The sequence below is a fragment of the Peromyscus californicus genome, unplaced genomic scaffold (genome assembly GCF_007827085.1).
Source record: "Peromyscus californicus insignis strain IS unplaced genomic scaffold, ASM782708v3 Scaffold_8__1_contigs__length_139910024, whole genome shotgun sequence".
Lineage (NCBI taxonomy): Eukaryota > Metazoa > Chordata > Mammalia > Rodentia > Cricetidae > Peromyscus > Peromyscus californicus.
Genome location: NW_026294606.1, coordinates 25665117 through 25680786, shown reverse-complemented (window position 1 = coordinate 25680786; position 15670 = coordinate 25665117). Strand labels below are relative to the sequence as shown.

The 15670-nt window shown below is 41.7% G+C and overlaps 1 protein-coding gene across 4 annotated transcripts in view; it reads right to left on the bottom strand.

The window, feature by feature from the left end:
- Positions 1–389: 389 nt before the first annotated feature.
- Positions 390–15670, bottom strand: part of Slc35b3 (solute carrier family 35 member B3) — a 30973-nt gene continuing 15692 nt past the window's right edge. Inside the window, exons 1-8 of one of the 4 annotated variants that reach the window (XM_052728425.1) lie at positions 14369–14493; positions 13445–13599; positions 11974–12081; positions 9188–9285; positions 6724–6816; positions 6215–6326; positions 4204–4273; positions 390–1032 (exon numbers count right to left, since the gene is read on the bottom strand). In XM_052728425.1, coding sequence (XP_052584385.1) covers positions 882–1032; positions 4204–4273; positions 6215–6326; positions 6724–6816; positions 9188–9285; positions 11974–12081; positions 13445–13599; positions 14369–14382 — 801 coding nt within the window. In that variant the 5' untranslated portion in view covers positions 14383–14493 and the 3' untranslated portion in view covers positions 390–881. Of the gene's footprint in view, positions 4534–6214; positions 6327–6723; positions 6817–9187; positions 9286–11973; positions 12082–13444; positions 13600–14368; positions 14494–15670 lie in introns of those variants that run through there. The other 3 variants (XM_052728423.1, XR_008215777.1, XM_052728424.1) reach the window with 3 other exon arrangements.

Genomic DNA, 15670 nt, shown 5'->3' with positions numbered 1-15670 from the left:
TGGACTTTGTAGCATCCAGAACTGCTGGGAAGAAATCTCAGTATGTCTAAACTATCCAGACCATGAGATTTTACTAGTCTCAGAAGCAATGCTGTCCAGGTCTGCCAGATCTACTCAGGCTTCTTAAATGCACTCCACTTCATCTCAACCCTTCAAATCAAATTTCATCATTATAGGACGAATTAGGGTAATTTTTTTAACTTAAGATGTTAACTTCTGCCCTTCAATTAAGAAATTCAAATTAAAGCCAAACTTCATGGCACACTAGAACTCTAGCATACTTCTCTTAAGCACTTCACCCTGTGCATACAGACAAGGATGCTTTAAAAATATTTTTACATTATGAGTGAAAAATCCAAGTTTTAAAGTGCACGTTAAGGCTTCCCATCTCCATTTCCTTCGGTAACAAATTTTATTAAAACATCATTTAAAAAAAATCACAGGATAATTTTATTTATAAATGAATTCTATTTTCTCTAGACTTTAAATCATCGGTTCACTCTTATAACAGAGAAGCAATTTAAATAACACCACCAAAACGGAACGGAGACGAAACAGTGTGCTACTACACAGCACCGCGCTGCATGTGGGAAGGATTTCCAATCCGTCTTGCACCACGGTCCATTTCCAGTGAAATGTTCAGGACACTGCTAGGAAGTGCTTTCCTTCATACTGACTGTACTGAAACAAGTCCTCGGTGTGGTGGCTCTTGACTGTTTCGGAGCTGGTCAAGCACGTGCTCTGCGGAGGCTGACGCCACAAACTGCCGCTCACACAACAGCAGCCTTCAGATCCTTTGGTTCTGATCACAAGCCTTTGGAAAGTGGACTGATTAATGACTGTCCCCTTAGAGTTCCATTTTAAACAGGCTACCTCAGTGCCTACACAGTCTCTGCCAACGTCCTTGACTTTTTCATGTCCATGGCTTTGTTCATCAGATTGTACACTGATGGCAATCTTACTTTATCCATATTTTTGCTGTAAACATTGAGAAATATGCCAAGGACAACTAGCAAGCCAGACCATACATACCTAAAAGAAAGAAATGAAAAAGTGGATATTAAAATTCACAGGTTAAAACTTCACTATTAATTATGACGTGGTGGTAGTCAGTCCACAATAACTTCAACCAAATAAAAACTTGCTGTCAGCTGGGCAGTGGTGGTGCAGGCCTTTAATCCCAGCACTTGGGAGACAGAGGAAGGTGGATCTCTGAGTTCAAGGTAAGCCTGCTCTACAGAGGGAGTTCCAGGACATCCAGGGCTACATAGATAAGCCCTGTCTCGGGGAAAAACAACAACGACAAAAAAAAAAAAACAAAAAACAAAACAAAACAAAAAAACCCCAACCAAGCAAGCAAGCAAACCTTGCTATTAGAGGTCTAAAATAACAGCACTAGAATCATACGTTGAATGGAGAGGAGGGGCTCACAAAGCCTGTTCCGGTTTGCTTTTCATTGCTATGGTAAAGACCGTATCAAAAGCAACTTGAGGTAGAACGGTTTTCTTTGGCTTACACATCCTGAGTCCCATTCCACAGAGGGAAGCCACGGCAGGAACACTCAAGGCAGGACTGAAGCAGAGAGCATCGAGGAACACTGCTTACCTGCTTGCTCCTCCTGGCTTGCAGTTTGCTTTCTCTTACACCCAGGACCATTTGTCCAGGGATGGCATTGCCCAGTGAGCTGGGCCCTCACACATCAACCATTAGTCAAGAAAACGCCCCACAGGCTTGCCTACGGACCAATCTGATGGAGGCATTTCTCAATTTAAATTTCCTCTTTTAAGCTGACTCCAGATTGTGCCCACTTGACAAAAAACATAAGCAGTCAAAAGCCCCACCTAGCTAAGGTATTGGCCACTGAAGGATGCTGAGGGAGGGAGTGTCCGTTTTCTTCAGGGATACAGTCCCAGGTAGGATGCTTATGCTCCTCCATGGATGGCCCTATACCCATGTACACACTAGCAGCACCAAGTAGACTCAGTGGTTAACAGAAGGGAGTACATGAAGTTGGGATAGAAATGGGGAGGGGGCTAGGAGATGCATTTGATCAAAACACATTGTCCACACGTATAAAGTCTCAAAAAATTTATGCTGAATATATACAGAAGAAAGTTACACAAAGTGAGAGTAATTTAAACTTCAGGGCTACCAGAACATTCAAAGTCTAACCCTTAGGAAGAGACTTAAGATTATACTTAAAATGCCAGATTCCTATTTACGAAAGGCAACATTATACATTCAACCCAGCACTCCACCTGGTTGTCCCAGTAAGTAGAACACAGATGATAATCAGGGACACATTCTGCACGAAGCAGGAGATCATTATAATTTAACTGCTATAATATATTATCACATGCATAAAGAAAAGTAACCTATGGACACAAATGACCTGTAACACATGGATGGAAATTTAAAATTTTATTTAAAATTATGTATTTGTAAACTAGGTTTGAAATCCTAATTACTGTCCCATAATGTTTAAACAAACTGCTTTCACACACATAATAGATAGCAAAAACACTGACCAACACCTTCTCAAAAAGCCACAATCTAAATCATTAGGATCTAATCTACAGAACACTTTCTATTGTTTATTGCTGTGGAAAGAGTCCATAAATAAAGGTTTTACAAGAATGAATTTCAAACATATAATTTATATATTTATATGTGAGAAAGAAAAAGCCTTTACTTAACACATGCACACAACTTGTACTCACTCCCATCAGAAACATGCACTAATAGAAAGTTACACTGGTACACACACTCCACTCTCAGTCTGTCACACTGGCACACACTCCACTAACAGCCAGTCACACTGGCACACACTCCACTAACAGCCAGTCACACTGGCACACACACTCCACTAACAGCCAGTCACACTGGCACACACTCCACTAACAGCTAGTCACACTGGTACACACTCCACTAACAGCCAGTCACACTGGCACACACACTCCACTAACAGCCAGTCACACTGGCACACACTCCACTAACAGCCAGTCACAATGTTACACACTCCACTAACAGCCAGTCACACTGGCACACACTCCACTCACAGCCAGTCACACCGGAACACACTCCACTAACAGCCAGTCACACTGGCACACACTCCACTAACAGCCAGTCACACTGGCACACACTCCACTAACAGCCAGTCACACTGGCACACACACTCCACTCACAGCCAGTCACACTGGCACACACTCCACTAACAGCCAGTCACACTGGTACACACTCCACTAACAGCCAGTCACACTGGCACACACTCCACTAACAGCCAGTCACACTGGCACACACACTCCACTCACAGCCAGTCACACTGGCACACACACTCCACTCACAGCCAGTCACACTGGCACACACACTCCACTAACAGCCAGTCACAATGTCACACACTCCACTCACAGCCAGTCACACTGGCACACACACTCCACTGACAGCCAGTCACACTGGCACACACACTCCACTAACAGCCAGTCACACTGGCACACACTCCACTAACAGCCAGTCACACTGGCACACACTCCACTAACAGCCAGTCACACTGGCACACACTCCACTAACAGCCAGTCACACTGGCACACACTCCACTAATAGCCAGTCACACTGGCACACACTCCACTAACAGCCAGTCACACTGGCACACACTCCACTAACAGCCAGTCACACTGGAACACACTCCACTAACAGCCAGTCACACTGGCACACACTCCACTAACAGCCAGTCACACTGGCACACACTCCACTAACAGCCAGTCACACTGGCACACACTCCACTAACAGCCAGTCACACTGGCACACACACTCCACTAACAGCCAGTCACACTGGCACACACTCCACTAATAGCCAGTCACAACGGCATGTACACTTACCTCACAATCAGTTATTTTGTCTCATATATTCCTTTCTCACACAGACACACTGCAACAAGACCACTTTTCCACTGGGCTTTAGCTGGGCAATTTAAATATACAAAATGACATTCAAAGTAACAAATTATAAAGATTCTTAAAATAGTAGAAAACATTTAATAGATAAGAGATTAGGATGAAGAGGATTCTATGTAGAGGACAATAGGCTAATACACATTAACATGTAAGTTAACACAAAGTAAAAGTTAGAAAATACTGCTGTTTAAGACAAAACATGAAATAGAGCATCTAAATTTTGAGAAACTTGTTGAATTTAGAAGTACTTACTGAAATGTGAATGGTTTGGCAAAGAATATAAATGAAAGGACTATGGTCATTGCTTTTCTTCCTGTTGTCACTGTGGGGGAAAGATTTAGACGCAACTTACTATCTTGGCTATATCTGTAAATCATTTATTCCACAAGTATTTATAGCTCTGTAGACGCCAGAACCTCTAAGGTGCCAGCGACAACACACCGACCGCCCAACAGCCAACCAAGTTCATGCTGCTCATGGTTTCGTAGAGAACTGGCACTGATCCAATTCCATGTCTAAGTACAGCTGCAGTCAGTGTTCATCAGCAGTCACGGCATGCTGGGGCCACAGCAAAAGGCTTTCCTGTGAGAGAAATGATTAGGCAGAGCAAGGCTAGCCTTTAAAAACAGCGGGAGGTTCACTAGTGTCCGGGTTGGTTGGCTGTTTGGAGACAGGTCTTGCCATGTCTTGCCCATCGTGCTCTGAGATTCCAGGCATGGACCTCACACGGGCTCCGAGTATTTAGGCATGGTGACCTCTGAGAATGAGATGGCAATTCCGACAGCTCTGCTCTCTGCACATTTGTCTTAACACTTCCTCCCTCTCTGGGTATTAGACTTTGACCTCCATTGTGTTGTAAGGCCTGAGACTGTCCCAACCCAGCCCAAGCAGAGGAGCAGCCACACACTTCTCCATTCGGGTCTCCACCCTCACACAGCTTCTCTCAGTTCTCACTAGTCTCCCGAGTCTCACTCGACTGCCCTCGTGGCACTTACCATTCAAGTGTGAGTGAGTAACTCAAGAACGTGCTCTGGAAACACAAGAGGGGCCTGCTCTGCAATGAATGACAGGTTTTAGGATACCTATTGGAGTTGGGCCTACGCTCCTGCCTCTCCCACACTTAGGTGTGGTCCTATGCCTCAGGATCTGGCCAGAAAAATGTGGGTAGATGTGTTGTTTCGAGCAGTACAGCATCTGGGAAAGATTCCACCAGAGTATGTTACGTCTTTCATCTTCTCAGACTCCATCCTGCTGGCCAGCACAGCAGGAGGATGCCATGGTAGGGAGGGTACTGAGGACCTTGGAGTCTCTCTCTCTCACCATGCCATGCAAGGAGGCACAGTGAGGACAGCAGGTGTGGAGGCAGACAGCTCTGCCTGGAATCCTGGTAGCAGGTTGTCAGCCAAGCCAATAACCTTCCCAAGTTTATCTACCTGAGTATAAATAAGAAAAACAAGAGTGCCAGCTGGTGAGGACTGAGGAGAGACCTCCATCCGGAATGACTGGACAGCCTGGGACTAGGACACAGGAAGGGCTCTGGGTTAGCTACCTCTGCCTTTTATTTGACAGGGAAAACATTTCTGCCTGCATCACGGAGGCAGGTTTGCATTTACAGCTCCGGAAAGCGATGCCCTACACACAGTCCCTGGCTCCCCTCACTCTCCTGCCATTTCTCCAAACACATCAAATGCAACCTTCGGTTCTCTACAGTGCCAGGCATGGACACACTCATCACTGGTGAAGAGAGAAACCGTTTGGGGGCTGGTGTTAAGAAATATCCAAGTGAAAGGTTTGCAAACTATAAAATGCACCTGCCATGTTTTAAGTGCAAGAAGACTGGAATTTCAGTAATCAATTAAAAGTATACGAAGGTAGTGCTTTCCCTGAAGGGGTTTCATTCCATCATAGTTTTACAGTAAATTTTTTCTAATGTATTTAATGTTTTTCATGAAAACGTATATATTTGACATAAAAATGAAGCCTTCGGGGCTGGGGATGCAGCTCAGGGGTAGAGTGCGTGCCCAGCATGCTGAGGGCCAAGGTCTATCCTCAGCACTGCACAAAGGGAAAAAAGGAAATCTTCGAAACAAGAAATGAAGACCAAACACCATTTCCTTTAGAACTCAAAACAAAACAAGCTACCAAAGCATTAAGCTGGAGACGAGTACCTTTTTAGAGAAAAGGTCCTACTCTCCTGTTTGTAAAACAGCATCAGAAGGAAACACTGTTAGCACTTCCTTCCTAAGCTGAGCAAGTCTCCTACCTGTCACAGCAAGCAGAGCACCAAAGATTTTAATCAGGGCTAGAACGAAGGAGATCCCAAAGTATCCAGTGAGGGAAAAGAGGAAGGCGTAGCCATAGGTGCGAACAGGGTTCTGTAGGGAGTAAAATGGCCTGTTAGAAAAACACAAAGCAAGCCCTGAGGTAGCCCATGAAATCAAGCCACAGCTCTGAATCAGCCTCTTGAGCAATAATAAGTCACTCCACAATGCAGTCAAGCAAACAATATTTAGTTTTTATTAATGGGAAAATATTGATGAAATGAAAAACCCTTGATTTGTACATTATGAACTTCTCAAAAATTAACTTACAGAGTAGAGAATGGATAAAAAAATTAAATATCAATCATTTCTGAGATCTTTCATTTCTAATCTGTAATGCTGTATTAGAAGAATTACCAAATCATACCAACAATAGCCTTTTTTGAACTTGGCAAAAACTGTACAGAGAAAATGTAAGATGCTTATTTTTAAGAATGTGATTAATGCTTACCTTTGAACAAAATGCCACTGCAGGGCCTAGCCCACTAGTGCACGACAGTCCCAACAAGATGTACACAAAACCGATGGAGTAGGAATACAAAACCTGGGGGAGGCGGAAGTAAAGCAGAAAAATCAAAAGGGGAAACTGAAGGGTTTGAATACATGCAATTAATCTACTCATTCAGTGCTGCAAAACAAAACATTTTTAAAGCAACTTTATCACTGCCCTATGGCTGATGTTTCTAGAAATAATGGCCAATTCCAGTGGCCTAAATATATATACAGTATTACATAACAAAAATCCATGGCCTATGTGGTGATACACTGTGTAACCTAATAAATTTGCCTGAAGATCAGACGACAAAACAAGCCATTAGATTAAACATAGATGCCAGGCGGTGGTGGCACACACCTTTAATCCCAGTACTTGGAGTCACATGCCTTTAATCCCAGCATTAGAAAAGGTGAGACAGGAAATGATATGGGTGGGCTGAGAAAGGTATATAAGGTGCGAGGAAACAGGAACTAGAGGCTTTTCAGGCTGAGGAGTCCTAGAAGTAAGATGTGGCAGTGGCTTGTTCCTTTGTTTCTCTGATCTTTCAGCATTTACCCCAATATCTGGCTCAGTTTTTTATTAAAAGACCATTTAGCAATTGGTGTTACCGGCCTATGGAACCTTCCATATATGTTTATATTTAACTCATTGATTAATTGCTAAATTTAAGCAGGTTTTAATTTTATCATTCTAAAAGCATAAATATGACAAAATCCTTAGAGCTACTTACAAAACATGAAAAGCGTCCTGAACATTGGAGTTTGCAAATGATACAAAAATCACCACTGTTTAATTTCCCTGCTCACTTTTGACTCCAGTTTATTAGCTCCTCACCCAGGGTACCTCCAGCTTCTAACAGAAACGCCTGTTGCAGGTTAACTACACTTAGCTATGCTACCCCGTATATGGGCTACTCCCTTGGCTCTCACAGCTAACCCTATCTTAATCCCACGTTCATTACCCAGCTATCAAACAAAGACACTGACGCTTGAGGGTGTAATTTGCCCCAAAGGAGAGCTACAGAGTAACCTAGGATACAATCTGAGGATTCAGTTTAAAGCCTGCAGACCTGTATGCTACCTTGAGTTTCTAGGTGACCTGCACAGTCTTAATTCTAAGGCCATCTTTACCCCAGCCATGAAGAGTAGCGACACTGACCAAGCAAAGATCTACTAAGATGCAAATTCCTGTTACTGAGATGTCAATACCCCATGCTGTGGCAGACAGCAACAGGAAACATATTCCTTTATATCTTCAATGCAGTGTGTTCTATCTGAACAGCAAAGCAAGTGTGCTCTCAATGTCTGACACACACACACACACACACACACACACACACACACACACACACACATACACCCCTATATAAAAACAAAAGCAAAAGATATTTTATCTGAAGAATACTTTTAAATCTAGTGGACATTTAAAAGGAAAACTTGGGGAGACTGGAGAGAGCTCAGGAATTAAGAAGGTGGATTGCAAGTTAGGGTCTCAGCACTCATGGTAGGTAGTTCACAACTGTCTGTAACTCCAGCTCCAGGGGAATCTTGGCCTCTACTAGTACCTATACTCATATACTCACACACACACACACACACACACACACACACACACTAATATTATACAATCAAAAATAAAATAAAAATATTATAAAAAGACACTTGAAGAAAAGGAAAGTCATACCTTGATCTTAGATTGAAAGAACAATATACAGATGCCATGCCCCTAAACTAACTTATAATTCAACTCTACCCTAGTCCCAGTCCCAGGGGGGTTTCTAGTCTATGTGAGGGTATAAGCGCCCAGGAGTAACTGCTGGTAGTCTTGAAAAGGAACAAGATGGTTAGCGCTAATGATGAGGAATGAGTGCAGCTCTTCAAGTTTCTGTGGGCTGAGGCAGAAATTAATTCTAGAGAATTCTGACCCCTGTGTGAGGATGGGAGATACAGAAGGCATCTAAAATAAGTGGGGAGGAAGGGATGTTTAGTAAACAGAAGTGGGGTCTAGCAGGATTTATTTAATAAAAAAGAAAATAATAAAACTACTAGGCAACATGGGTGAAAAGCACTTTGATACATAGCTAGAAGCCATCAACAAATAGAGAAGTTGGATTAATAAGAATTACAAATTTCCACACTGAGAGTAATACAGAAAGAAATACAAACAGAAGGAAAACAATGTCACAAAGAAGTTTCTTTTAACAGATAAAAGACTACAGAAATCAATGAGGAAAGTATTGATAAGTTATACAAGCTGTTAGCAGTGACAGGTCTCCTTCCAACCTTCCACAATATTGTTAGCACTGTGTTCACGAAAACGATACAGTGGATTAAAATGCACATTTGTTCTTTGAGCCTGTAGCTATTTCATGAAATCAGCCATGCATCTTACAAACACCAGGGAAGCACTGGGTGCTCACCATCTCAGAGTTGGAAGCATTGTGCAGTTTCATAGCTTTCTCCTGAACATTCCCAATGACAGCATCTGCACACAGCGCCAGGGAGATAAGCATCACACCTTCAAGGAAGAAGAGAATGATCCTCTTTAAGCATATTAACTGTAAGCAAGGTTGACCAGAAGTTTAACTGAGCTAAAAGTCAAAAGCAGATTGACAATCCCATTTGGCTGGAATGCTGAATATGCTGATCTATAACTCGTTTTGGTAAGCACATAGGTAATGATATTAATGTAAAAAAGACAGACACTAATAAACTAATGCTACCATCAGAATCGTACTTCAGCATCATGCCAAATAAAGTTCTACTTCTAACCTGGACCGTATGACGGAAGGAACAAGTGTAGAAAATCCTAGAAGATCTATTGGAATTGGTGGTGGTGACACAAAATACTTGAGAGGAGAAACAAAAAACAAACATTTAGAGAAAAATCATATACACAAAATGTCTTCTAAAAGGTCCAGTTTAAAAGGAACACATGGGCACTGCTTCTGACTGGAACTCTAGACATTCTCCTCTATCAACCACTCATTTTCAGTCTCCACACTTTCCAGGTAGTGTCTGTTGAGAAGTGCAGCTACAACTGAGAATTCTGGGTAACAACTGGAATGCCCAACCCTTTTATAGTTTTACAACCCTCAATTCCATACTGTCTCAGACACACCTAATTCAATGGTGATTTTGTTAGCTTGCCAGACAAACTGTCTCAGTGACTGTTCACATAAGCAAGCCTCCCTTTCATATCCATGAGGATAACATGAACAATATTGTCACATGCTGTAGTGACAGGTCCAATGGCATCGGATCTGGGTAAAACCACTCACTCCTGGGAAGCAGCAGGCAGGTGTGCATGAAACAGGCCTGGCTGCTTCTGAGCTTCACATACAGAGGGAAAGAAGTCATGGTTCCATCTGTGGGTTTCATGGGCTTGTGGGCTTTCTTGCCTCAACCTTCTCAATATTACGACCCTTTAATACAGTTCCTCATGTGTTACTCCCAATCATAAAATTATTTCATTGCTACTTCATAACTGTAATTTTGCTAATGTTATGAAATGTATGTAAATATCCAATATGCAGGATATCTGATATGTGACCCCTTTGAAAAGGTCATTAGATTCCCAAAGGGGTCGTGACCCCTAGGTTGAGAACCTCTGCTCTAAAACCAAAGTGGGGACTGGTATTCACCAGTTTCTCTCACGAAGAATGTCTGGGTTCTAATTCTTTCAAAATGTGCCCACAGAACTCAGGAAGAGAGAAGACTCAGGTGCCCTGGGGTACACCTTCCCTGGCTGTCTCGTCTCTCTCTTGTCCCCTCTCTGCTGCATGTGGGTGTTCTCAGCCCTTCTTCCTCAGGTGATACAACATAAAGTAAGACAAAAAGCAACTAACCCTTGGTGCCCTTTACCCAAGAGGGCCTGATTCGTTCTGGAGAGTTCTGATCTCCTCTTTCCAACGAAGACCATCTTTCCCACTCACTAAACAGCACAACAGATAGGGCATTGAGAAGAGTGAGGAGGGTTTGTCTTACTCTTTCACAGAGTCTCCTGAAGGAGAAACTGCTTTTCTGACCCTGCCGACTTGGAGCAGCACACACAGCCACTCCCACATGTCATCATTCTACACCCGAGTGTTGCTTTCAACACCTTGCTATTTCCAGAGAACCGTCTGAGGTGTACTACATGCAGTGAGGTTTCCATGAAGCCGAGGCAGCAAGTTCCCTCAGGGATGTCTGTGGCTGTGAGAGGGCTGCCCCAAGAGGTCCAACTGCTTATATTTAAACACATCAATTCAGGCTGGTTAACTAGGGCCAGTAAGACTGGCTGATAACTGGTCTGACTCTTGAGAACCATTGTGAAGCTAATGTAACCAATATTTTCATTGTAGAATTGGTTATTTTACACTTGTGCTTGCTGGTATCCAATGTTGCTTTTCCCTGTTCTCTTAGGTGTTTTCTTGTTTTTGTTTTTCTGATCTAGAAACTTTAAATGCTATTTTAGTGAAGATAAATGATGGGATGACACTGTGTTCTTAGTAAAATTCTTCCAGTAGCTTAAGGAAAATATTATATGTATATAGTAAATGCCCCAAATACCCCAAAACAATTTATCTCAGTGGTTCTCATTCTTCCTAAGGCTGTGACCCTTTAAAAATACAGTTCCCCATGTCATGGGAACCGTAAAATTATTTTTGTTGCTACTTCATTACTGTAATTTTGCTAATGTTATGAATCATATTGTAAATATGATATGCTAGATATCTGATATGTGACCTCTGTGAAAGGGTCGTTTGATCCTCTAAAGGGATCATGACCCACAGGTTGAGAACCTGATTCATCGCATGGTCATGAAAATAAACACAGGATTCTAATGCTTATTCTTATCCCTGGACACACTGTAATACTTACCTGGCTTTTGAAAACTCTAAATTTAATTGACAAAAAGCATAGAGCACAATGGAGGAAACTAAGTCACAGAGTTACAGCTCTATTCACGTCACCACTGTGACTTCCCCACATCTGCTGTGTGCTCTTGTCTTTGACAGTTAACCAGGAGCCTTTTGTCATGTACTCCAACAATGGTGCATCTCTAGAGCACTGACACTTTTCTATAGTTTGGAAAGTCTGAAAGCCTTGTTAGGTATGGGACTCATCGACATCATAGCATCATTTAAAATCCTTGTGAAAACTTACAAATTCTTATTCAAAATAAAATGCTTATACAATTTAGGAATACAAATACATTCCTCACCTGTCAGGTTGAAGTTTGGTGCAACTGTACTGTCAGCCAGGGTAAACCAGATCAGGCCAAGGCTCATGCACACTGCTGCAGACACATCTGCAAGGTTGTACCGCTTTCCTATGTGAGACAAAGGGAAGCTGGCCTCATTATGCAAATATTTACCCAGCCTACTGTCAGATCATGGGGCTTCACTAAGCAGAACAGGGATGTGCTGTTCACATCTAATGCTCAAATCATGAAGAACACTCAGATCAAGGTACACAGCAATCCCAGGAGGTTTAAGATTAAAGCAGGCACCACATGATCTTGTTAGATAGAAATGAGATCTTATTTTATCTATTATGACAAAAAACAAAACAAACAAAACACAAAACCACATACATGCACTACTTGATGGTGAAGATATGCCCTGAAAATGCACCTGAGGGGGATTTTGTTGTCTGACATCATCAGGACACATACACAGACTGAGATAGCTATGATGTCACTGGGTAACAGTATCTCATGGGAGCATTTGCATACACAGTCTACTGGTGACTAAAGCTTCCTTATATGTATGTATGACTACAATTTTGTGAAAACTGACAAAAGTAAAAGGTATACTCCCCAATATTCACTATTTATAAAAATGAGTATGTCTTTTATCTTATATTCACTATTTATAAAAATGAGTATGTCTTTTATCTTACGTATAATAAAAGGCTACAGATTTTCCTTTAGCTTGTAAGTTTACAAAGGGAAGAGAGTAATGATTCTGGCTATATAAATACCATTTCAGCTTATAAATACTATGTGAAGACCATTAGGCAGGGGAGAATTCACTCATTTTCCTCTGCCTAATGTATTCTAACTTTCGGTAAAGATTCTAAGGAAATATACGTGCCTAATCAGAATTTTTAATAGAGACTGAGGTAATTTTTCCACATGAATGACCATCCTCAAGTGTCCAATGAGGTAGCTGACACATTTCCACTATAAAAGGTCAACCCCAGGAAGGCAGCTTGATGCACACACTGAGAGCAGGCTGCACAAGCCCTTCAGTGATGGGAACAGCCTCAAGACAGGGACCAAGCAACAGCTTGCTCCAAGGCTTGCTGCTCCAGCTGCGTCCTCTTTCCACCCAGCTCCACACAGCTTGGCTCTAAATCATCAGAGCCGGGTGCAGTCAGGGAAGAAGTGGGTCCACTCAGACGGGCTTCATTTTGTGAATATGGCACTGTGGGGTGCATTAAATTCCAAGATAAAATAATAAAACAAAACACTGGCTTTCCTCACTTTTGTCCAAATTATGAACCTCAAAATACTACAGTATGTTAGAGAATATCAGTGTTTTTATGACACCCTATTTTTACCAGATACTATACTATCACAATGTCTAGAGTGCTCAAGAACAGTGTTGTGGACATTGACTATTTTTCCTAATGCCAGATGCCACAACACAGCTGTGCGCTTCAAACAGTATAAAATGTCATTACTGTACCTTGAATAAAAACTCCTCCTAGCATAACAGGGATCAGTTTGCAGCACTTGAAGATGACTTGGGTGGGGTAATTCAGGTAGCCCAAGGAAGTGTTGGATAAGCCCATAGTACCCACAGTTAGAAAAGCTATTATCATGTAGGTTTTTCCTGGTATTCTGGAAGAGACAATTTTTAAAACCTTCATTGTGGGACCCAGTTTCATAGTACTTTAAAGATGATGGCTTACAATGTGTTTCCCTATTTCTGGTTAGTGTTTCTGGAAATATACATTAAAAAAATCATTCTTTTCAAGTTGTAACACTGTTTACTTGTACACTGATAAAAATCACAATATACTTTTACTGAATCTTCAATGAGGAATCTCAACTGTGTGTTATAACAGTAAGAGACTTACTGAGATTCTAACTGATGTATAAATGGTGATCAAAGATTTTCTTACAGTAGTTCTAGGTATAGATTAAAAACTATCTTGATTTAATTAAAAAAAATTGAGATGATTAAAAAAAAATGGGCCTCTACAACGGTAAAAAGGCCCCAATTACTAATGTTGGAAATTAGCTTTTAGATTGCTTTTGCTTCCTAATGTTTCCATTCAGCATTAGGAAAAAAACCTAACTACCAGAACAGGCAAAGAACTTCTCTAGAGAAAGCTCATGAGCTTTACAACTCCAGGCATGATTGTTACTACAATATTTTATAAACCACCTCTCTATTTCCCATGTTATAGTAATAATCAGCTTCAGGTAAAGTTTCTGATGCTGTCTTTGTAACCTCTAAATTTTTAACTTAAAGTCACCAGTATGGGTATATGCTCACTCTGAGTAGTTACTAATGGTTTAAAATAATAATCTGGCATACTGTATGATAGACAAAAACACATTAATCACATAATTTGATTATGCTGTGTACTTAGATGTAACCTACCTACATTTAGGCATTTGAATTGGTATTTAAATCAGGCACAAAGGCACACAATTCTTCCAATTTTTTTTCTTCCTTCCCCTTTCTTTTCTTTTTCTTTTTTCCTTTTGGAGACAGGATCTTTAGCCCAGGCTGGCCTTAAAGTTCCTACATAATGGAGGAAACCTTGAGTTTCTTTCTGATCAGTACACTACCTGAGTGCTGAGATGACAAGTATGTGCCACCAATCCTGAGGATGTGGTACTAGTGATTGAATCCATGGCCTTATGCATGCTCGGCAAAGACTCTACCAACTGAGCTACATCCCCAACTCTCTACATTTTTTATATGGGTATTTACACACTAAAACAATCTGTTGAAAAAATTCTATTGAAATGCATTATTTACCCTTTCAACTTTTAGGTTTTCCTACTTAAGTACTAATGTAGGAGTCAACATTTAAAACCCACTGACAAGAACTGGCCTGCCCATGGGGTGTCCTTCAATTACCACAATGTATTTCCTCAGTGTCCCTGGAGTCTGACCAATCATTGCCCTTGTCAGCGAAGGAGGGAACATCACTTTCCTAGCTTCGGATAAAAACCAGTCATCAACTTTCCTCAAAGATAAACTGTAAACAATGGTGGCCAGAAAGGAACAATTCCAGTCAGCAAACTTACGAGGAATGGTTATGGCAGCAGGATACAGGCAGGCAGGAGTTGTCCTGAGGCTCAACCCCCAAAGGAACTTGCTACCTTATAAAACCTCCTCCTGGTCCTGTTTCCTTATGGGTGATGAGGAAGCTGCATTTCATCAGCCTGCCTCCTGGATTCCTGGTGTTTCTATTTTATTTATTTATTTAATTAAAGATGGTGGGGAAAATGCAGTTGAAAAGGAATCCTTCAATTGCAAAATCATCTACTTCCTATTCCTAAACTCAGACAATGGCTAAAAAGTTGTTACTTGGCGAGGGATGGCAGCACCATGGTTCAAGCATGAGAGTTGTGATGTTACTCAAGTACACTGTCAAACAAGCCCAGAGTTCAGAAACTCCCCAGGGCTTGACAGAGCCAGTGAGGGGCAGTGCCCAGACCCATGATCTTTACATTCTAAACCCGGTGCTTGTGCATCAGCATCACTTACACAGACCCAAGCAGAGAAAACAACTAAGCAGAGGCTAAAAGGAGTGGCAGTCAAGGAGATTCAGAAGTCAAGTCCACTCAGGACAAGGAGTCCTGGGGCTGGATGAAGCTCTCAACACTGCAAGACAACGTGCCTTGTAAAGAAAAGGCTTCCGTTCACAGCTACTCATTTTAAGTCTAGAAA